This window comes from Anarhichas minor, unplaced genomic scaffold, assembly GCF_050575085.1.
Source record: "Anarhichas minor isolate MPS153535 unplaced genomic scaffold, ASM5057508v1 ptg000004l, whole genome shotgun sequence".
NCBI classification, from domain to species: Eukaryota; Metazoa; Chordata; class Actinopteri; order Perciformes; family Anarhichadidae; genus Anarhichas; species Anarhichas minor.
In genome coordinates, this window is record NW_027466450.1 from 11,782,234 (window position 1) to 11,804,755 (window position 22,522).

General features: G+C 40.6%; 1 protein-coding gene across 1 annotated transcript in view; it reads left to right on the forward strand.

The window, feature by feature from the left end:
* thsd7ba (thrombospondin, type I, domain containing 7Ba) overlaps window positions 1-22,522 on the forward strand; it is a 102,893-nt gene that overhangs the window by 74,281 nt on the left and 6,090 nt on the right. Inside the window, exons 15-21 of the mRNA XM_076109377.1 lie at window positions 10,725-10,858; window positions 12,111-12,267; window positions 16,543-16,687; window positions 17,021-17,136; window positions 17,751-17,868; window positions 19,541-19,686; window positions 20,316-20,484. Coding sequence (XP_075965492.1) covers window positions 10,725-10,858; window positions 12,111-12,267; window positions 16,543-16,687; window positions 17,021-17,136; window positions 17,751-17,868; window positions 19,541-19,686; window positions 20,316-20,484 — 985 coding nt within the window. The remainder of the gene's footprint in view (window positions 1-10,724; window positions 10,859-12,110; window positions 12,268-16,542; window positions 16,688-17,020; window positions 17,137-17,750; window positions 17,869-19,540; window positions 19,687-20,315; window positions 20,485-22,522) is intronic.

Consider the following 22,522-nt stretch of genomic DNA (forward strand, 5'->3'; position numbering starts at 1 on the left):
GGTGGACAAGGCCTCATTGTTAACATTATCAAATTGGCCATTTAAAGTGAAGTACATCTGTCCGAGGTGTGGGTGGAACAATACTACAGTATGACCTCTACTCTGGTTCTACAGGCATTGCTGTTGTGTTTAACAAGGAAAGTCCTGGATGGTCACAAGCGACTTCTCGACAGGGTCTTAAAAAAACCTGCTTTCTCCTTCAGCCGGTGCACGTCACTGCTCAGACCTCATACATTTAGCCTGTCGTACTTCATTTGGTCTCTCTCAGGATGCAGCGTAATAAAGAATATTCACATTCCTAATAGACCTCCTCCTCTCTCACAAACACTTGCTCTTTCGTCGCCCACTGTGAACTATTCTCTCACATCGCTACCACCAGCAGATGTTTCCCCTCGAGCCACGGCCAGAGGTGATCTGGCTTGACAGAGATGGAATTTACAGTGCACCACAACTCATCCTCTCATCACATGGTTGAGTGAGCAGGTAAGATAGGGAGAGAGATAGAGAGGGAGATAGAGAGAAAGAGAAAGTGCCCCCATGAAAATAACGAGCGAAAATGGCCACGATGTAGAACAGACTGTGTAGGAGTTGGGCCGTAAAGTAAACTTTAAACACGTTGTTAATGAGGTAAGATTTTCTGCATTGGTAAAAGACGATCAAAAACAAGTGTTATCGAGATGAATAATTCATGTATCACCTCACTGAGAGCCTGTCATTGTGGATCTCTTGGGCTCCCTCACCCAGTGTACCTGTGGAAAAGGATAATTAAAGAACTGTCTTTCAATGGAGCGTTTTCCATAAACCCCATATCCTTTTCAGTACAGCAATTGTTTCATAACCAATTTGCAACTGTAATCAGGTCAGCAGGCCTGTCAAGTTTGATTTCCGCAAACGCTGAAGCGATGTGCATGGGGATGTAATAAGGACTGTCCTGTGCTTTATTAGATTAGGTGAAGTTTACACTCCACAAGCCATTACAATACTTTTCTCTTGTAACATTAAACGTAAAACGTGCTGAAAATGCGTTAAAAAAAACATCATAATCTGTCTTTCTATGACAATTATGTGAGCTAAGCAGACCCACAGCATTCCAGAAAAACAGCTGCATGTTCTGAAAGTAGAAGTGAAGAAGAAGAGTTAGGGGAACCGTCTTGTTTAAGGCCAGTTTGACACAACATGTCTGTTACGCCTGTTGAGAAATACTTGGACTTGTAAAACCTCTATTTTAATATAGTCACACGAGGGCATCTTTATTTCTTATCTCCGTGGTCTAGTTCCGTGTGAGAAGTGACATGTTTAGAATATTTCACTTCATTCAAGTTCTAAGTGATTATAAGTGAGCGAGGGTGTGCAGGATGTTTAGTCTCTTCAATGATAACGCATGTGTCTGTCTGTAAAACTTTCTGGTGTGCAAAAAAACTTTGTCAATACCCTGAGAATTAAATTTATACAAAAATAACTGCAAATATCCAAATGCTGATAAAGTAATGGATCTTGACAGATAGATTTTTACAGTGCAGCTATTTGTAGCCCTTATTTAAATACAGGATGCCCTGTGAGAGAGCTCACAGATGTCAAGGCATAGCAAGGCAAATCAAATCTATAATTACAGGAGACGTTGAAACTAGTGTTTGCCACCAAATGCTGAGATATCAAGTGATATATGCACTATTTCCAAATAATGTAACAGAACTGTCTTGACTGTCAGACACTGTGCCAGTCAGATTGCTATTTTTCATTATATTAGCGCCTGGCCTCCACTCTATCCAGACTGGCCCTGGCCTTTTGAGAAACACCCTTCCTGCCCACCTCCGAGGCTCCTCTACCATATGTTGTGTGTGGTGGGAGGTTTGTGTGTGTGTGTGTGTGTGTGACAGAGCGATCTATAAGGTTACAAGACAGGTGGCATTGTTTGTGTGTGGGTGATGCGCTGACATTGGACACAGATGAAATGTGTCTCACCATTCTCTCCTTTTTGTTTTGTTTTTCAGTTAATTATCGTATTATGTAACTTATGCAACAGGAGGACAAACGTTTCTATATTGTTAAATATGTTAAAAACTGCAGGTCAGAGGGGTTGAGGTTGGTTGAATGAGATGCTCTGGCTTAATGCTTTCCGTTCCACTGATGACTTTCGCCTTGTGAATACTGTGTAGACAGAGATAATGTGTTTTGATTTGAGAATGAAGACTCTTATAAGCTTTGCGGCTATTTGTGCAAACTCTGTGTATCACATATTGAACGTGGGTTCAAGTCATGTGTAAATACTATATAAAACACTGTCCTGCATCCTCAGGTTGAACTTGGGTGTTGGGTTTTGGTAATAATGAAATTGCTAACTGCTAGGTAAGAGATGCAGCACATTTTATATAACAACATAAGATAAGATAAGATAATCCTTTATTAGTCCCGCAGCGGGGACATTTACAGGATTACAGCAGCATACAGTATAGTGCAAACAAGAGACATAGTAAAAAAACACAACTGCATCATCTGACAAAAAAAACACCGTTCCTTTCATGGAAAGCCTGTAAGCTTCAGGCAGACGATTCAAGTGAAGCTTATACCTAACCAGTATGTCATTATCTACAATATATACAATGTACCTTTAGGTGGTCTGTTGAAGCTGTCTTGCTCTCCTAATTATTTGTCCTTCACCTAGCTGCTGATGCTTTGAATAGATTTTAATAAGCATGCCCGCATGCCGACATTCTGATCATGGCACTTCTGAACAGAGTTATGATGGACACAATCATGTGTGTGCGCTCCACATTCACTGCTGCTGACAGTATTCTGCGACTCTGAGCAATGACTGATTGGATATTAGTGGTAGCCCACGAACTCACACTTCAAGGCAGAAGTCTGCCTGTGCTGTCGGAGGCTTGGGATCATTATAACTCTCACAAATTGTTTCATGCACCGTATGTATCACCATTGTCAGCGCTGAACCAAATTGAGAAATTGGTGCTTGCCTGGATGTCTTGGCTCAGTTCAGCTGGGTGTTTGTGTACTTGGCAAATGTCAGTACAAGCTATAAGACTGCTGATGCTGCTGGCTGTTTATCTCAGAACACTTTGAGTTTTGCTGAGGTGCCTGTCAAGGTGAACAGGCTAGAAAACCAATACAGTTCATTATAGGCATTCATTTGTTGAGGGTTTTTTTATTGCTTACCCACAGATCTGCTTGTGTGCGATGTCATGGTGCCTGTATGGCTGTCTAGCCAAGCTGTTATAGTGCTGCTATTTACCAATGCCTGGTCTTTTTTAGTTATTTCGTCTTAGGAAATATTTTGAGATGATTCATGCTAATGGCCAAACAGCATTATCTTGGTCTGGCTTGGTAAACTGAGGTTTTCATACCAGCCATGTATCGTTCTGTCTCCTTTCCACATCTGGAAGGTTACAAATGCAAAAGCATTCAAACAACTCAGTCATAGCTGTGTCTACTGTATCCGGGATGCACGAGAATAGAGGGAGACTAATTTAGGATTTTGTGGAGCATAACCCTTAGGTGGACCTGCCTCCAGCTCAATGTTAAAACCAAGGAGCTGTTGCTGGACTTTGGCAGGGTGACATTCTGCCTGCACTGGCCTAACCGTTGGAAAAATTAGGATTCTGTGTCTTGCTCAAGTACATTTTGTCATGAGGACTAGACTGGTCTAGTCTCGTGAGACTAGCTAATGAGTGAGTTCGGCTCTGTCCTGCAGTGCTCTTTGGTTCCCCTAAAGTATGTGGATTTGAATGAGCCAGTGATGATCCAACTAGCTATGCACAGAACCATAAGAGCTGTTGGCAGCTCCTTCGGTGCCGGGATGCTCCACATACAGTATGAGACACCTCCTCCCTGCTGTTCTGAGGCTCTGCAAACACTGCTTCCCTCAGTGGACCACAATAACACCTGTATTATCAGACAACCATAACATCCAGGTGCTTTTAGCTTTATTTAACTTCTTGCTCTGTCGAGACATCTGAAATTGGTCTCTGCCTCATCACCATCATCATTATCTTAGTGCACAGCTGCTATTCAACAATAAGCTGCTTTGCTTATTGACTTATTCAAGTGCAATTTTGTCCCTTTCATTTTTAACAAAAAATGATGTTCTTGGGTTTTACTTGACCTGCTCATCTGTTCTCTTCACCACTGTAGACGATTCATTAAAGTTTTGCAGTTAATTCACAAAGAATGAAGTACTTGTATCAACTGGTTTGGTAAATACAATATGAATCACAGGAGCGTGGGTGAAATTGAAGTGAAGCGGCAACATCAGATATGAGCATTATTCAAGGGCTATAGCGTGTAACAAAATTTACTTTTGTTTTATTTTCATGATTTTTTTTACTGCAAGACAGAAGTCGGCTGTTTTCTCACTGAAGATAAGTGGGTTCCCAAAGAGACATTTGGTGTCATCATCTGGGAACCATTACCATCTATCGCAGATTTCACAACAATCAAATCTTCCATCCATCTGCATGCTGTCCATCTGTCAGTAGCCAACAACAGCCAATAGAAAGTCTAAAGAATGGATAAATCCCAAATATCAGAACAAGAAAAAAAGAGAACACATGTTCTTGTTTTTACCCGAGAGCACACAGGCGCCGAACTCATCTCTCTCCTTCATTAGGACAAAAGGCTTTTGGAGCCAACTGCTGATGGAGCTACCTAAGGCCAATGAGGTGTAATTAACGTAGAGCAGTGCTTGGGCATGTGTTGTTCTCCCCCTGTAGGCCCAGGGCAAAAAGCGAGGTGTCTCCTTGCATTACAAACCATGCATATTGTTCAGGCAGCCTGAAGCGCTGCCACCCAGAAAGGTTACATTTTGAAGCCTCTCTATCTTCTTTAAAAGCCTCCAGCTACCCACATGGTCCACAGCATTTAATTCAGATACAAAGGTTAATCACAGCTTCTATCTGCTAATAAAGTTGTAGTTAGTGGCTGGGCGAATATTAAATACATGCTCATCATTTCATACCTGGGAATGATTTTTTTTTATAGACACAATTACAGTGAACTTTGTAATCTAAAAGCTCTAGTTTTTACTCAAGTTACATTAATCAATCAATGAAATATACTTTTATCTGTATTTATTAAGATTTGACCGTATAGTATTTGTGGTTAACACTAAAACATCCAGAGATGCATTTCTCTGTACATTTCATTTTGGTACTAAATTATTTTTTTAAGAACATGTTTCTTGTGCCAAACACACTAAAATAAAAATACAATCCTAATAAAACAAGATTCCGACAGTAGAATTAACAGTTATCAGGAAGAAACGTAGGAAAAAAGGGCCCGGATGGGGCTGCAGGTGTTGTGACTGTGAACTGTGTTGTGACTTTCCCAGTGTTTTCAGTGCTTTTTTTTATTGAAGTACACATTGCTCATATTCGAACTGAGAGGAGAAGGGTTAGGGGAGCTCATTCCCAAATGTTTGTCTAAGTATGTGACAAAGATCTTTGACCACAGCTATTATGAAAGGTGGACGCAGGGTTAAGTGCTTCCAAAATGTCTTCGCTAATGCACTACTGTCTTGCTGAGCTGTGTCCTGGTAATGGATAACAAAGTAAATGACTAATGGAAATTTTTTTAGAGCTAGAATTTGAGCTTGATGGCCAAATTATTTGCGGAATTATGGAAAGTCACGGCACTGCCCTGCGCTGTGCCAAGAACGATGTCAGACATAAATCTTGTAAAGCCTTGTAAAGTTTATTGACGTCTTCTGTGGTAAGAGACCTAATTGGTAGACAGTAGGAGACAGAGAGAGTGTGATATACAAACCAACTCAGTGGTCAAAGACCCAAATAAATTTTAGAGCAGTTAAGGTCGTGTATCTGGAGTCAATGGGTGTTAGGTTATAGGCTACTCATAACATGGAAAAACTAGAAAGCTGCACTTAGTAGAGTGCAGATCTCTGCCAGGTGTGTCTACAACGATGATGGAATACAAACCATAATTGCCCCCCGTCTAGACTACAAGCATTGCAGATAAACTTTTCACTCAAACGTCTCACGCAACAGATACGCTCTCATTTTAATCTACAGTATGCAGCTGACCGCACCAGCTCAGTGAAGCCAAACTGCAGTCCACTGTACCACACTTCATGTTGAATGTCTAACGCTTGCTCTGAACAGAAAATGTCAGTCCGGCTCTGTGTTTAGTCTCCTAACCTGTTATTTCTGTTAGCTGTATTAGCCCTCTTAGCTGTTAGGTGTGCTAGCCAAACACACTGCAGGACTCTGCTGCCCACCACCTGCAGGGACAGCTAACTATATCGCTCCTCCTACTGAGATGACACGATTTGTGATTTGCTAAGCGATAAGTTATACATACATGCATATACACACACACACACACACACACACACACACAGTTAGACGGATAGACAGACAGGCCTCTACCGGCCAGTTAAGAACAACCAAGTCCTTGAGCTTACCGTCATCATTAAGCACAAAAAGAACGAGGCTGATGAGTCCAGCGGTACAAATACATAACCTGGCAGAGATCATTACAGCTGATCTAACATTGCAGGTTCACTGTGTCTGTTATACAATTGAGACACAGTGCTAAAACACATTTTAATACATTCCTACTGTGACATTGTTATGGCTTCCTTCTTAAAGCTCATTAAACCATATTTCTATCGCCAATAAATACAAGAACAACGTTTATGCTAAAGTTACATTCAGCAGGCTACTCATGGTTTGTTGCCCAGGGGTAGTCCAAAAGATGAAGCGGATACATTGAATGGAAGTGCAACGTGTGTGTGTGTGTGTGTGTTAAACTACTTTACAATGTATTTCGGCTTTTGGTGTCTTTATTGGTGTACCAAAATACTGTGATGCCATCAAAGGGTCACGGTATGTACAGTATGTTGGTTATTTGAAAGGCCAACACACATTTTTCTGCAAAATGTTGTCGGCCTTGTGGTTGTATTTAATCTTTTCTCATCTTGATTATGTACCGAGGCTTAGATTGATTTTCATCATCAACAAGTAGGTGTCTAACTCAAAGGCGTTCATCCAAATGGCTACATTATACGTTGGCACATTTTCAACTTTTCGTACATGAGGTTATTGGAGAGGTCATCATCACATGTGAATAGATCCCACTGGTTTTTATTTTTTTAGAGGAATCATTATTTTCTAACTCCTCCATGGGCCTGCTGACACTAATAGTGCAGTCCCTTTGAAGCTGTGATGACTCTATGACAATCAGAGACATTTAGTGGTGCTGCTGCGGTGGCAAATCGTAGTGACTCAGTGTCTGCGAACACTGTTAACTGGAGACTTTCAGCCAGATGCTGGAATGGTTTGTATTTACTTATGGTTGGTAATGGTTGGTAAATAATCGACACAGATGGCTATGCATATAACATTTCTCTAAAGTCAATTTGAGGGCTTTTACAAGGAGACCTACATGTTCTGTTCTTGTTCTCAACAGCTGCTGTCACTACAAGCAACCACGACACATTCGACTGAGACTCACCTGTTTAAACACCATTGTAGGCTACGTGTTCTGTTTGGGAAACCGACCGAATGCTGATTACTTTGTGGTCGCAGGTTGCCGTATTTGGAGCAACTAATGTATGTATTTCACAATTACCACAGTTGGTTGATTGAGTTAATTAATTCTGTGAGCCCCTTGACAGTGCCTTAGCCCACTTACGATAGCTAAGCTGGCAAGTTGAAGTTTGCCACTACTGTTAGAGCAGCTGAGAACTGCACAGATTCTTCCCTAACTCCTGAATATCGTCAAAAGTAACGTTAGAGAGTAAGTAATGGTAAAAGTAGAAAATTGCACACAATTGTATACAGTCGCAGCTTGTTTATTTCTTCCATTTCCTCAGATTTTTGTATGGAAGAGAGTGCTCCTCTTTATGGCTTTCTGTCCAATTTTCTTTGTGTTAGTAATAACAATGTGCCATTCCTGCAGGAGGGCTTGTTGCATATGGGGACGTATGCATCACCGTGTCGGCACTTACAGTGTGTATGTGTGTGTCTGTGTGCATGTGGCATTTTTTTTTTTTGGATGCAAGGCATAGCCATTATCTCATACAACAATTGAGAGAGGTTGACAGTAATACGATTCCAGCTTTACATCGAATGCACTTGGTAAAGATAAGTATGTGCAGTCATGGAGGAATGAATGAAGATGGATAAAGTGACTTTTGGCATCCAGAGGGCTGGGTGCATGCTCTTGCTATGACCGTTTGTCACGGTATTTGGCTGAAACGTTACTCTAACGCAAATGTTAGTACTGTCTTGGTTCTGGGGATTTTATTTGAATGTCCTTTCAACTATGAGAAAAGTGAATCAGGACAGCCTGAACAGTTTCTTGTCAGCAACATAACACTTACTTTTAGGAAACCTTGTTTGGATACAGAGCACACAGTTTCTTTGAGCATATGCTCATTCGCGCCGACTACCCTCTCCCCATCTCCAGACAAATTACTTTATCAGAGTTGCCTTCAGCTGGAGAACTGGCCATTGCACAGCTGTTGCAACCAACTGCAGCACTTTATAACTCTCAACACTATGAATCATACATTCTGGCAAAATATCCAGGGCCACTAGATTCACTGCAGATGATGGAGTATTTAATCATCCTTTCCCCTCATTAATGAAACACGGAGCAGAATGAAGTATTTCAAAAAAAAAAATCTAATTTAAGCAAAACTATACATTTCTGTCACTGCAGGCAAAATCTAAACTAATGATCATATCATTGTTCTTCTCTCCTCTGCCCAACTTCTGGCTTGTCATGCACTGCTAATATGGACATCCACGCAGGCTCAGGTCAGTGCCGTTCATTCTGTACACATACTCTGCTCTAGCTAATGAAGACGAAATGCATGCCAGATCTGTCCAAGTCGCATATACTCCTGTGACCCTTTTGGTCGTTTGGTTGAGAGAAAGAACAGTAGTCTGATTGGAGAGAGTTTTACATGGATGGAAATCAGTTATGTAAAGTGCATTTGGATAATATTCCATCTGCTTTTTAACTGTGGGGACATTTTTCTAAAGAAGAACTTCATTAAATGATATGATATTGTTTGAATAGTCGATAAGGCTTTTGAGAGAATGCTTGTCCAAAAAAATGTATTTCATTTCAGAAAAGAATACAAAACATAAACATATGTTTATAAAATACAGAAAACAGAGATTGATTGAGATTGCCCATATATCGTTAAACCAATGAGGGAATCCGGTCTGAACCAGCTGATTCTAACTGATTGTCTATTCTGCTTTCCTCTGCAATGAGAGCTCTTCGTCGATGTGTGTGCAGATGTACTTGGGATCAAATTTTCTGCTCCGTCTGTTTATTCTAGTGCACCAGCTTTAACCTGCCAACACATGATTAAATATCTATCTGACATCGTATGTGTTGTGGCAACATAACCCATTTGGTTTGTGTTCAAGTCAAATGATTTATCACTGAATAAATATCGTCAGTGCACAATGAATAGTGTATATATTGTGGAAAATGACTGGAGAGTCTTTTTTTTCTGCCGATGAAAATTAGCGGCGAAGCTGAAATTGTGTTTCTACAGTAGTAATGGAGAAAGTGGGAGCAGAGCAATTGCCAGTTTACCCAACAGGGGCATCTGCAGGGACAGATGGGAGATGATGTGGGTGTGTAATAGGCATCTGTGTGGCCCGTAGGGGAGGGAATACTCAACGCCCACTACCTTTCTATAGTCTGAACACACACACACACACACACACATCTACACACACATACACTTACAGACACCTATTACAGCTTGTCATAGCTTTTTCCACAAATTGTCCTCCAGAGGACACCTTTTACTGTGGCAGACTGTTACATAGATTGAGAGTAAACATGTGTTTGCAGCAACATTGCGCTCGCTGTTCCCTTGGTTTTACAGACATGCCAGAGTCACTCAAATGCTCAACATCCAACCAATCTCATCCTCAGCTGAAGGGCCTATTGCCATGATCATTGTCGTTTTAATCACCACATGCTGTCCTCTCCATATCATGCATAGAGTTTATTTGAGTATGAATAATAATAATACCACGTCATTGTTGTCCCTTTTCTGCGGTGGTAAGATGCTATCAGTTAGTTCAGATCCCCGCTGTTTAGTTGAGGTTTCCTTTTCATTTCTGATACTCAGTCTATTCCTATGCTCATACTCTGAATGTGGAAAATATAAGCGACACCATCCTGATATCAAACTCCAGCATCATTGGCAACACCTAACGGATGCATGTCTTAATTGGGAGTAGTATGCACTTCACAATGTCCCAGGGAAGCAATATGCATATCCATAACTGTGCTTGATGTTAAATATGAATGCAAAAAGAAGAGAAAAGTAGCATACATTGTATTCTTAAACTGCTTCCTTACATGTATAGCTCCTAGATTAAGACAAAACATTATACCTTGTTAGGTATATTTTTTTCTTGTTAGATTTAACAAATGAAATCCCATAAGGAATACTGCTTTTCACCTAGAGCTACCTCATTAGTGTACTATGACAAGTGAAAGTGACCCTGATATCTTCTACCTTCCCTACAAGTGTATGCACCAACTCTATACATGCATATGCTTGCTTGTGTGTGTGTGTGTGTGTGAGTGTGTTCAGTATGTGTGTGTGAGCTGATTTGTATGCGTGTCCATGCTTTCTTTCTATAATCCCTTGCGTGTGTCCCTTTCCTTGTGTGTTTGTGTGTCTGTCTGTTCATGTGTGTGTGTATACACAGGTATATGAGGCTGCGCCATGCTACAGTGAATACGGCCAATATGAGTGGAGGATCGAGCCCTGGTCCATTTGTACCATCAACACCGTGGACGACCTGCCAGCCTGCGGGGAGGGAGTCCAAAGCCGCAAGATCAGGTCAGTGAGCGGGTTAGGCTTGGCAGACAGCTGGCCTGGCACCGCAACACACGTTTACTGGCAACGTTCCTTTAGCTGGCACTCGCACTGGTCCTGACACTTGCAATGCCAGGGGAAAACAAACAGTCAAAACAAACTACTGCTTCCTGATGAGTTGTTAGTTTTTTTTTTTTTTTTTGCACTGCTTTTTTGTGCCACTTAAAATAGCAACAGAGGGGAGCAGAGAAGTGTTGACCTATTCTGCAGGCAGCATGTTCAGGTGTTGGTATTGGATTATGCACCATAGGAAATGAGAAATGACAAACTGGGCATCATGTTTTATCATGTCAAAAGCAACTTAACTGGTCTCACACTTAAGCCTCTACGTGTGAGTCACAGCCACAGATCTAAAACTGGTAAAACTCAACCACCAAAAGAGCAGAAATCGAAATAATTATCAAATCAAAGTAGTTTTTTCTCTGTTTCCGGATATTTGCATTTTGACACTTTTAACAGTTCACTGTGAAAGTCTGATGAGAACATTTTTGAGAAGAACTATTCTAAAAATGTATTACGTAGATATGATTTCTGAAGATTTTACCACTCCTCACATATGTTCCCTCAGCCCTCAGACAATTTCTCACTCTTAAATCGTGCTAATAATGTAGCAGTCACCCTTTAAACATTTATATTAGAACTTTGCATGAGAGTTGTCTAACATTCCATTCCTCTAGTTAAGTTATGGTTAACCAAAACTAAGGTTTTGAAGTGAAAGCGAGAGAAAGAGAGGTTTTGACTTCAAACAAAAACTTAGGTCTCCAGTGTCAAAGTCACAAGCTTGGTAAATCCAACCGTTCAGCCTGACATCCTCCTGTACTGCTGCAAGATAATGACGTGCTACTTCCACCATTGCCATTGAATGTCAACATAGTCATTCACATAAGTGCAATGTGATGCTCACCAAAAAACATAGGTCATTTGAAGTCATTAGAACAAGCAATCAATGCTGTAATGTATAGTTTAAACAGTAAATAGACCTTTTGAACCGACGTTTCAGTTGTACACAGCTAAATGTTTGGAGAACCCAGACACATGGGGACACATTTTTAGCGACCCTGTTGAAATAAACGAGTAGCAAAATCTCACCTGACAGCAAAAAGGAGTGAAATCTATTTTAAGTCAGAGACTTAGAAATGAGTTTCGAAACTCAAAAAGGACCCAGTTAGGAGTGCCCCAGAGACTAGTTATACAGCTGTATCTACTGCTTTGCTAGGTGTGTGAAGCAGGGAATGACGAGTGGGGAGAACAGCACGTTGGACGACAGTCTGTGTGATGAGGAGGAAACGCCACCCAGAGCCCAAGTCTGCTTTCTGGCCTGCTCAGAGGACTGCGTCATGGCACCCTGGGGACCTTGGAGCAACTGCCCTCTGGTAAGTGGCAATAATCTAGTGACTATTTTCTTGATTGGTTGACAGGTTGTGTGCCAAGTGAGATAATTTATTGTCATTGAAAACATGTCCATAATGTCCATAATCATCAGCATACAAGCGAACATTTGGGTAAAATGTCCAGATAATCCGTTAGCATTGAGCAGTATTGAATAGAAGCTGTTCAGTTTTTTTAATAACAAATTTGATTAACATTTTTGACATTTGTGTGTGTTTACAATACTGTTGTAACTACATACTATTAAATACACATGTGATACACATGTTCACATTGTATGTTAGTATTAGAGTTGATTAAAAACATTTTATCATGAAGTGACATATTAATGAATCAATTATTATCTCAGTTTATTGGCAGAAAATGTATTTGATTGTTTACTTAGACCCCACTTCCTAAACTCCATTATTTAGAAAATTGATAGCTCTGTGAATTAAAATGATCAGCAGCACTATTAAAATACTATAAAATGCCAATAAATGCATGATGTTTCATTAGACTCCCTATAAATATAAAGTTTAAAAACGTCCCATTCTAATTACACATCAGGGAAGTGTTTGTAATTATCTTGGGTGCATCCACCCCGCTGCTTTGTAACCTTGTGTGGTTTGAAATCACATTTTGCACTACAATGTTAGATACTGCAAATGTTAATACATACTAATGTTCCTCCATTTTCCTATGCCCTCAGTCCTAAACTACGTAACATAGGTTCCCCCGTGTTTCCAGCCACAGGCTGCTGGTCTTCTGGCCATGTAGCCGTGTTATGTGTTTCCTGTCAAGCATAACAGTTCAGTGGGCTGGAACATTGGCGTCAGAGAAAGAACAGGTTGGGGAAAAAAAAGGATGGAGAGATTACTTACTTAGACTGAGATTTCTCCGCAGACATTTTGTCTCAATCAATCTTGTGACGATATCTTTGGATTCCTGGAAGCAGACAAACTTATGTCATAGAAAGATATAAAATGTACACTTGAGATTATGTTACAATAAACAGCCTTTTATGTACCCAATAGAGCTCTAAACAATTACAAATGTCCCCCTGAAATTATTCTATGTGTTATGGCCTGCACAAGTACAGTGAACTGTCAATTGCAGGCATTCCCACAATAATAAAAGTATCTGTACATTTATACATACATGTTTTGCCCATACATTTAAACTGTCACTGCTAAAAGTAAATTTCAACTTTTTTTTTAAACCTTACATTTGCAAAACTCCACAACCAAATCTTTTAATAAAGTACAGTATGAATCCACCATGTTTTCATGCAGAAAGCCCTGTCACGGAGTCATTCTTGATACTGATCTATCTCCATTGTCCTCCCAAACAACCATGTCTCACTCTCACCTGTTTGGACGTCTGCCTGACTGGGACATTCTGAGACGCTAATGAGAGATGGAGATCCTGAATATACAAATATTAATTCCTGATGTCCTGGAAGAAAGATCTTTCTTTGCAAATAGTGTTAGTGAAAACAGGGGTGCTTTGCGTAAAATATACTAGTCCGCCGTAGTTGTATAGCCCTGGGCCATTCCTGTACTCAGCTGGAATGAGGGTGTAGTGTAGTGTAGTGTGTGCAGGATTGTGATGAGATCAGCGGTGTTGTGGGGTGCAGAGGTGGCACCGTGATGAAGGAAAGCGTCTTGGTTAATAACACTGTGATAGTCCCCTACATTGTCTACATACATTCACAGGGGCATGATGGCCAATGATGTTCCTTCCCCATAGCCTCGTTTGAGTTAGGGTTAAAGCCAACTGTGTCAATAAAAATACAATTAAGCAGGATTGTGTTTAGCTCCAAGACCCTCTGAAACGGCAACAAGTCACATAGTATCAAGAATAAACCCAGAGTAGTCTTTATAGTGAAGCACAAACAGTTTTGTGTTTACATCACTTTGCACTTCAACGCCTCTCCAAGGTTCATTGAAATTCGGCTTTTGTAACATTATTCCCCGACCTGGCCGCCAAGAGTGAATGATTGTGTTTTGTCACCGTGTGTTTCATGGAGATGACTTTAGAAAACCAGCCATCCTATTTGTGAACATGCATTTCAGTGGCTACAGGATTGCATCATGTATTTCCAACTGAAATGAAATGAACAGAAAACAAATGGCCTACTCTGACCTGTGATGCAGGAAAACATATTCAGCTATTATCAACACCACTATGTGTTTTGGAAAATATTTGGCAATGTTAGAAACTATTCTTAAATTAGAGGGCTAGATAATGCTAAAACACTGGTTTGTAAACAACAGTGAGCACAATTTAGGGACAATTTTAGCTGCAATGTGAAATGGTCAAGACCAGTATCAACACATTTTCAACACAGTTGCCATACTGTAGCTCCCTGCAGGGAAAAACAACGGAACTTTCCCCTCCAGGTTTGGTTTAGTTGTTCCAAGTGAAGGAGATTAGTTTATACGTTTTGTTCAGAACCTGGTCCTAATCCGTCATTGACCAAAGGCAAAATTGAGCATGCAGATTGCAGGACCTTATGTATGTAGCACACAAATGCATGAGCATGGGTGTGACAGTCGGTGTGAACAACATTAGAGGCACATGACTGCGGCTGATTCATGAGCCTGACACAGAGGTCTCTCATTAGGAGGTGAAAGTGATTGAGGTGCATGTTGTGATGCATCAGGAGCAGAGGGACAAATGCTGCTCGGCACAAAGACGTTCATCAGTAGAATCTGTCTTTTCCCCTCGGAGCTGACGTGTCCTCTATAGCCTATATACCACATTTTCACACATCCTTCGCTTCTCCGTTCACAGATTTACATTCCCATGTAGTGACTTGAGTGACTTGCATGCTACTAGCGTCACTTGGTAAATGTGGCACTCTTACAGTTCTCACGATTGATCTCTCAATTATTGTCACGCTCGTCTTCATCTGCCTTCAACTGCCCTGTGTAAAATATTATACGACGGCAACTTCAGGTTTCTGCCGGTTTACCTACTTTGCAGGATTATTTAGACTTTCAGCTTGAAAATACATCATTTATAGCACACTGAAGGCAGCAGTTGCAGTGTATTTGTCATATGATGTTGAAATCCGATCAAAAAACGTGTCCTAGTTCCTTCCAAGGTCCCAGTTGCAGGGTATAAGAGGATCTTCATACAGATTTGTGTCATTGAATTTGCATAAACTTTAATGTAGAAACTAAGTATTGACATTTTGTTCAAGAAAAAAATAGAGAGAGAGTCAAACAGGAACCGCTGTACTGTGGCATTAGAAATGGTGAACTGCAACTTCAGTACAAAATGTTAGGATACTTTGTAATTATTTTATGTCTTGCTGTTTGGATTTTGGGTGGCTTGAAAAGAAAAGAACATTTTTTTTTTACAATCACACATTGGAAATTAAATAATGTTCAAAAGGGCCATGCCAAGCATATAGGCTACAATCATACTACTTTTATATCATCGACATATCATCCCAAAAACAAGAAAAGGATTGTGGATGAGCAACAACAGCAGGTCATATTTTAATTACATCTTCAAAAAAAACTATATTAGATAGATTTTTCTCAAAGAAGACACAATGTGTCAGAAGCCAGGTTGTTTTGATAGCACCAAAGTAAAGAGAACGGTCTCACCTTCAACAGTTTTTTTTCTCTCTTTCATTAAATGTGTTTGTCAGGGATGAAAAAATTGTAATCTCAAAGAAAGAGTTGATGCTTTGTACCAGATTTAGCTACTATGTCAACTGCCATCCCCAATACTTCACGAGTACAAAATGATTTCCTTTGCTGATTTTCTTTCATACTAATAATGACTAATGGTGACATCACCAGATCCATTCCTTACTTCCTCCCACATTTCAAAACACAAGTTCCCTGCTCAAAAAGCATGTTGTGCCACGAGGTTATTGCTGAGATATGGATTTAATCTAACACAGGTTATTGCTCTGAAGAATAACTTGATTTACCTATAAAATATGAAATGTATTTACCTATAAACAGTAAAACTAAAATTGATGTTCCACAAAGTTACAATATGTTTACCCAAATTAGCACACTAATTCCCAACTCTTACTTTAGGTTGCCTGTATGATGACTCAAAGCATGATTACAATGTGATCATAATGTGTTAGTCAATAAATATAAATGCAGGAGACAGCTTTCAGTTTCTCTTGCCTACCGAAGGACCACTTAATTCCAACCAGCTTCATCCCGTCTCCCTCATCTCTGAAAATAAACCTGCTGTGCTCTTGACAAGTTCGTGTTTGTGGTGATGCTGTCATTGTTGTGCAGCAATGTCACAAAGGAACAGCACGTAACAGGAGCAGACACATCCTCCGCCTCGCAGCCTCGGAAAGCTCAGCCTGTCCAGAGCTGGTCCAGTCAGAGCCCTGTATCCTCAACAGCACCTGCTTCTCCTACCAGTACAGAGTCTCAGGTAGGACGATCTGGACACCAGGCCGGAGCTACAAGTGGATGACTTGCGATAGGGCAGCTCCCAGTAACTGGCAGTAGACTTTTTAATCCCAATGCAAATGTATTGAACCGAATGAATGTAAAGCAAGGCATGTGTGCTTGTCCAGGTTTGCTTGTGCAAGACGCGGTTCAGAAAAAGTAAAAATTCCCAAAATAACGGATTATTAGTTTAGCACACTGCTGCTGGTTAGAACTGACAGTGCTCCTGCTTGCATGGGCATACAAGCTGTTCTGGCAGTGAGACTAATGTCCAGATATGTTGCTGTGTGTGTGTGTGCTTGCGTGTGTGTTGCAGACTGGAGTACATGCCAGCTGAGCGAAAATGCCATCTGTGGTCAGGGTTCATGTTTTCGTCTCGTGGACTGTATTCGCAGCGACGGCAAGATAGTGGAGTTGCAGAAGTGCAAGCAGGTAATCACTGTGTAGTCCGGCCTTAAGTTCATCGTGGCATCCCGCAGTTAGAAAAATCATGATTTGGCAGTCATACAGATGAAATTAAAAGGTTTTTCACTATGGACAGCCAGATAGAAGCCTAATGTTTATTTTTGTTTCCGATGCCATATATTTGGAAATCTTAAGCAATGTAGATGGAGCCAAATGACAGAGAGGGAAATACCAGTTGCCCAATTTGTTCAAGTGAAAAAGGTTGTAACACCTTTATCTTTCACTTAAGCAGTTTGCCACCAAGCCAAAACGCAACTTAATTCAATTGCCTTGACTTAATTGTGCAAAGATAGATGTTGATCTTGAAAAAGCAGCAAGTTACTGTAAATTAAAACACTGCTACTTCAATTGCTGTAACATTTCTCACTGGTGGGTTGCAAAATGGTTTCAAGAATGTGTTAAGAGACACATTAACATTAACAATGTGATTCCCTCTCAAAATAATTCAAAGAATGTAGCTCAATAACATTTGGAAGCAAGGTTAATGGTAAAATTGTTTAATTGCTACAGCTCCACTGTCCTGAAATGAACTGCAGCAATTAGCTATCCCCTCTCACAGCTCCTCTCTTGTTTTTCTACAGTTTGGTCTGATCAACAAGTGGAGGCTGTCAGAGAGCTGCGTGGTTAACTGTCCTGTCAACTGCATTCTCTCTGAATGGTCGCCGTGGACGGAATGTTCGCACAGCTGTGGTAACCAAGGTAAACAAACTTTAGTCAAAACCAACGGGAGCACCGACATGATACACAGACACAGAGTCGACTACATGTGCAGCGCCTCATTATTCCTTCTACTTAGGCATTCACCAAGACTTTAACTTGTGCATGAATACATTTAAATGCATTAAAATATTTAAGAGAGTGTGTCATCCAAACCCTTATTGTATAGGGAAACAGTGTGCTGCTGAGGTTTGTTTCCTATATACTACAGTACATATAGGTATATATATATCTATATATATATATATATTATATGCTGTATGAAGCCCAGTTTTGTTAATTAACATGAGGTTCGATTTTAAGAACAGCAGGTTGACATTAAACTAATTTTATACAGCTCACCTTTATGGATGTCATAAATGATTCAGTGTTCCTAAATAAAATATATACCCTTTCTCGGTATGATTTCAAAAATGCACTTAGTAATCACAAACCTGTGGCATGCACGTCATCACTTTGAGAAACCCATGTTATAACCTCATGCGCTGTACAGGAGTTAATGATATAACCTTGATGCATGCATTGTTTCTCAGGGCTCCCAAAGCCAATCGTGTGTTATTATCTCAGTTAGAGAGACTCAAAAACAGCATCTTCTTAGGTTCATTTATTTTAATGTGTCGTCGACTGTCTGTCTCTCACGATCCACCCCTCATTCCAGTAAGCGTACACTTACACAGGCTTTCAACTGGGGATTTAAACTCAAGACTCTATCTGTCTCTCTCTGCTCTGTCACTGTTGCTGTGACTCTGTTTCTGCCACTCTCTCTCTCTCTCTCTCTCTCTCTCTCTCTCTCTCTCTCTCTCTCTCTCTCTCTGTTCATTCTCACACAATGTGAAACACATCTGTCAGCCTTGATGAGGGATTTGCGTCGTATCTGTGTCAGACGACGCGAGGATCTTGTTCTGTCAGGATCTCGTGGGAGCGCTAATGTTTTGGTTTGATTTTTGAGATGGCAGAGCTGAATGTCCTTTTTGCTGTGTCTGCCCGGGGCCCACGGAGCTCAGCATCTCCCCTGGCATAACACAAACACACACAGCTTCTGTCTTAACTGGATGGCTGATGGAGGCCATGCCTTTGCTGAGCCTCAGAGGACCCAGACACTGAGCTGTTACAGCATAACAAACCCACTCTGTGGCCGGCCCTTTTAAGTGTTGCCATTTACCAAACTTTCCCTTCCACCTATTATGAATGGCTCTCTTGAGCAAAACACTTGTGTAGGAAAGTATTTGATCTGAGCATAAAGTCGCATTGGTGAAGCAGATTTATGGCACCTATTCCAGTTTGTCATGAGGAAAATATTTCATGGGCTAAAGAGAAGGCGCAGCCTCTTTTCACTCCTAAATAAATAGACCTCATTCATTTCTGCCACTCATTATTTTATGGGTCCTTATGTTTGCGTCATGATGTAATTAGTTTTCTAGACTGACTCGCATGTAGTATAGTCCTATGACTCCCACAGTGTTTTTGTTCTGTATTCTCACAGTGTGTCATGTTAAAAGTGGCCCCGAATGTCGTCATGTTTTTGGATTCATACATACAAAGGCAAAAAGAGTATTCGGTTTGAACATCGATGCTTTGTACACACAGTTTGCAGACGCACTTGGGCCTCCTCTGATCTATCGTTCCTAACAGTGTCTGCCTTGATGTTCTGCAGGTCAGTCTGTGCGCAGCCGGAGAATCCTGCAGGAGGCTCATGAGGAGGGTCGGCCCTGTCCCAACCAGCTCACCCAGACCAAGCCGTGTCCCATAAGGCCTTGCTATACATGGCTGCTTAGTGACTGGTCCCCATGCACTGTGGAGGTATGACCTGCACTGTGAATGCTCGAGGGGTGTTGTAATATTCCGCCATAAACGCTGCGGGAAAAAAGAAGAATGCTAGCAAGTAAAGATGGATGTAAACAATGCAAGTTTCAAAATTGTCAAAAAATTGGCAAATGTTTTATGGAGAAGGAAATGGATTCAACATGTTTGTCAGACTTCAAAAATACACACAATGTGTCTTGGTGATTAATATTGAACAATGAAGAAACTTTTTTTCTTTACAAGAAAATTCCACCGGGCAGCTTAAACCTCTTAAAGTTTATAAATGATATAATGATTTATAAATGCAGACAAGCATTAATACCCATGGGTTGAAGACCAAAATAAAGTGTGATATTTTTACACAAATTGGAAAAAACAGCTCCATTAAGTTAAATCGTAGATATTCAATGTACTCCAATGTGAACCAGTTATTAGTAATTCTAAACTTACAGAGGTGCAACATCCAACTAGTTTAGTTTAGAAGCGTTCTTTCACAAACAGTTCATAATATCCGGCCAAGTCAAATAGACGGTCAGTGACGACTTGCCTCTTACCTAAGTTATGTTGAGGAAACATCTTTTGGTTACCTTACAAAAAGATCATATTTGTCCGTGTCGTTCATGCAGGGTGCAGAGTGTGGTGAGGGGCTTCGAAGGAGGAGCCTGGCATGTGTCGTCCACAAGGGCAACTGGCCCGATTCTCCTCCTCAGCCAGTGGACGAGGAGCTCTGTGGAGACAAACTGCGGCAGCAGATCCAACAGGAGATGGAGCAGCCCTGCTTCGTTCCCTGTCCAGGTAAAGCTGCACTCAAATATACTGGATTAACATTTTTTGCTTTTCAAATGTATTGAAGTTCAGTATATGAAGTGTTAGTGCATGGGATATTTATTACTTATGTAATTTTGGATTCATAATGCCAAAGATGATTTGGCCTGGGGCACCTGTTCCATAATTTATCATCTTGTTTTTGAATGCGAACTCTCTTCCTGCCAATGCACTGTCCTCTCTGCAAAGTGGCTGACATTTCCAGCTGCTAAATAATTATTGCAAAATCAATAAAACTCATAGATTAACTAATGACCCTTGTACCTCTGCATTATCTGGTCGAACACGTCCAATAACAAATTAGAAATGAAACCCGCAACGTTCACTTCGGTAGAAGAAAGTTCACATTTATAGTTAATAGAATACCGAAGAGCATCAAAGCTGCAAAAAAATCAATACTGAGCAACTAAACGAGGGACAGATTTTACGCTACAGTATGTAACAACCTGGAAATACATAGAGAGTGGAAAATCATCCTGTGCTAACTAAAGCAATCAACAGCTACAGAATCCTGCATGCAGAGAGCTTGTGTTCCAATGCAAAAGCAATGATTTTCCAACATTAATAATGCAACAACAGAATTAAACTAGTTTTAAATCTGAATATCCTCGATAACATTCAGGTTTTTTTTATTGCTATTGCAAAAGCAGTAGATGAAAAAATTGTAAGATGAAAAAAATTTGCTTTATTCTAGTTTACCCTAATTCCTCATTTTGCATCACAATGATGAATACTTTTAGAAGGACGATCTTACAAGGTGATGGCAGAGCATCATTATGCAGCTACAAATGTTACAGCCCGCTGTGGGCTGGCAGTAAAAGCAGCGTTGGTGCCCAGAGATAGCGAAGGTGGAGCTACAGGAAAATGATGATCTGTATGTGTCTGCTACTGAAGTCATGAACTTCATCACAATTTTAACCCAACTTTATTTGAGACCTGTAAAATGAAAGTCCACCACTAGGATCCACCAGCCTCCAGAAAAGTATGTTTAACTTGAGTTCCTGGATAGAAATCTAAAGGGAAGCAATTGGCCCCTCATCTTCCAAATTAAAAATGTTCCCTTTTGCTACTAAATGGGAAATGCATCACAGCATTTCGATCTTAGACAAATTGCACAACTAAACTGCATCATTTAAGCTCCACTGTCCTGGTCAATAATACGAAGCAAATCAGGGGCCGATTACACGGAAATTATACATGAAACTGGAATGAATGGCCCTTCAAATATATTTGTACAGCGCTGTGCAGCTGCAGTCACTGCTGGAGATATGTGTCAGGAGACGATTTGGATCAACTTGTTTCCCTTTCAATTTTAACAGTGCTACCGCGTTCACTGTTGGCAGTCTGCGGTACATATCAAACCACACGCACGCTGTTCTCGGTGATAGATAATGATAAAAATGCACCAGTGCTGGCAATGTACTGCTGGCACTTTTCCTGTGTGCCGTAGCTTAACAGTGGACTAGATAGTGAGTAAAAAGTTGATTTACTGTAACTATGTTCCTGTTGGTTTTGTCTCCTCCATTGTTCAAGTAAATGAGGAACGTAATGCCAAATTCCGGCTCGATATTACTGCCTCCAGTATATTGAAATTGAGACAAAAAGAGAATGTAGACATTTTGAAATGTAGTGAAACAACTGTCACACAGTGCTTTTAATTGATCATTTTGACAAGAAGATTAGAGACCTATGGCATGAAACGTTGACATGGTTTTTAATTGTGTCTGGTCAATCTTATCATTGTAAAAATCACCACAGCAATGAGAAGCCAGGAGATCATAGTCGACTTGAATAACATGACAAGATTCCGGCTGATGTTTTTTTTTCTTTTATCCATATTTGGGCCACAGTGTGGATGTAGCTTTTTCCGTTAGCAAGGGAGCCGCTGGTCAGACAGCAATGACCTGCTTCACTTGTCACCGTCTGGCTTCTGTAATCTGTAATGAAGCTTTATTGTCCTTAGGCACAATTAGTTGGCGGGAAAGCCAGCTACAATTACTGGAATATA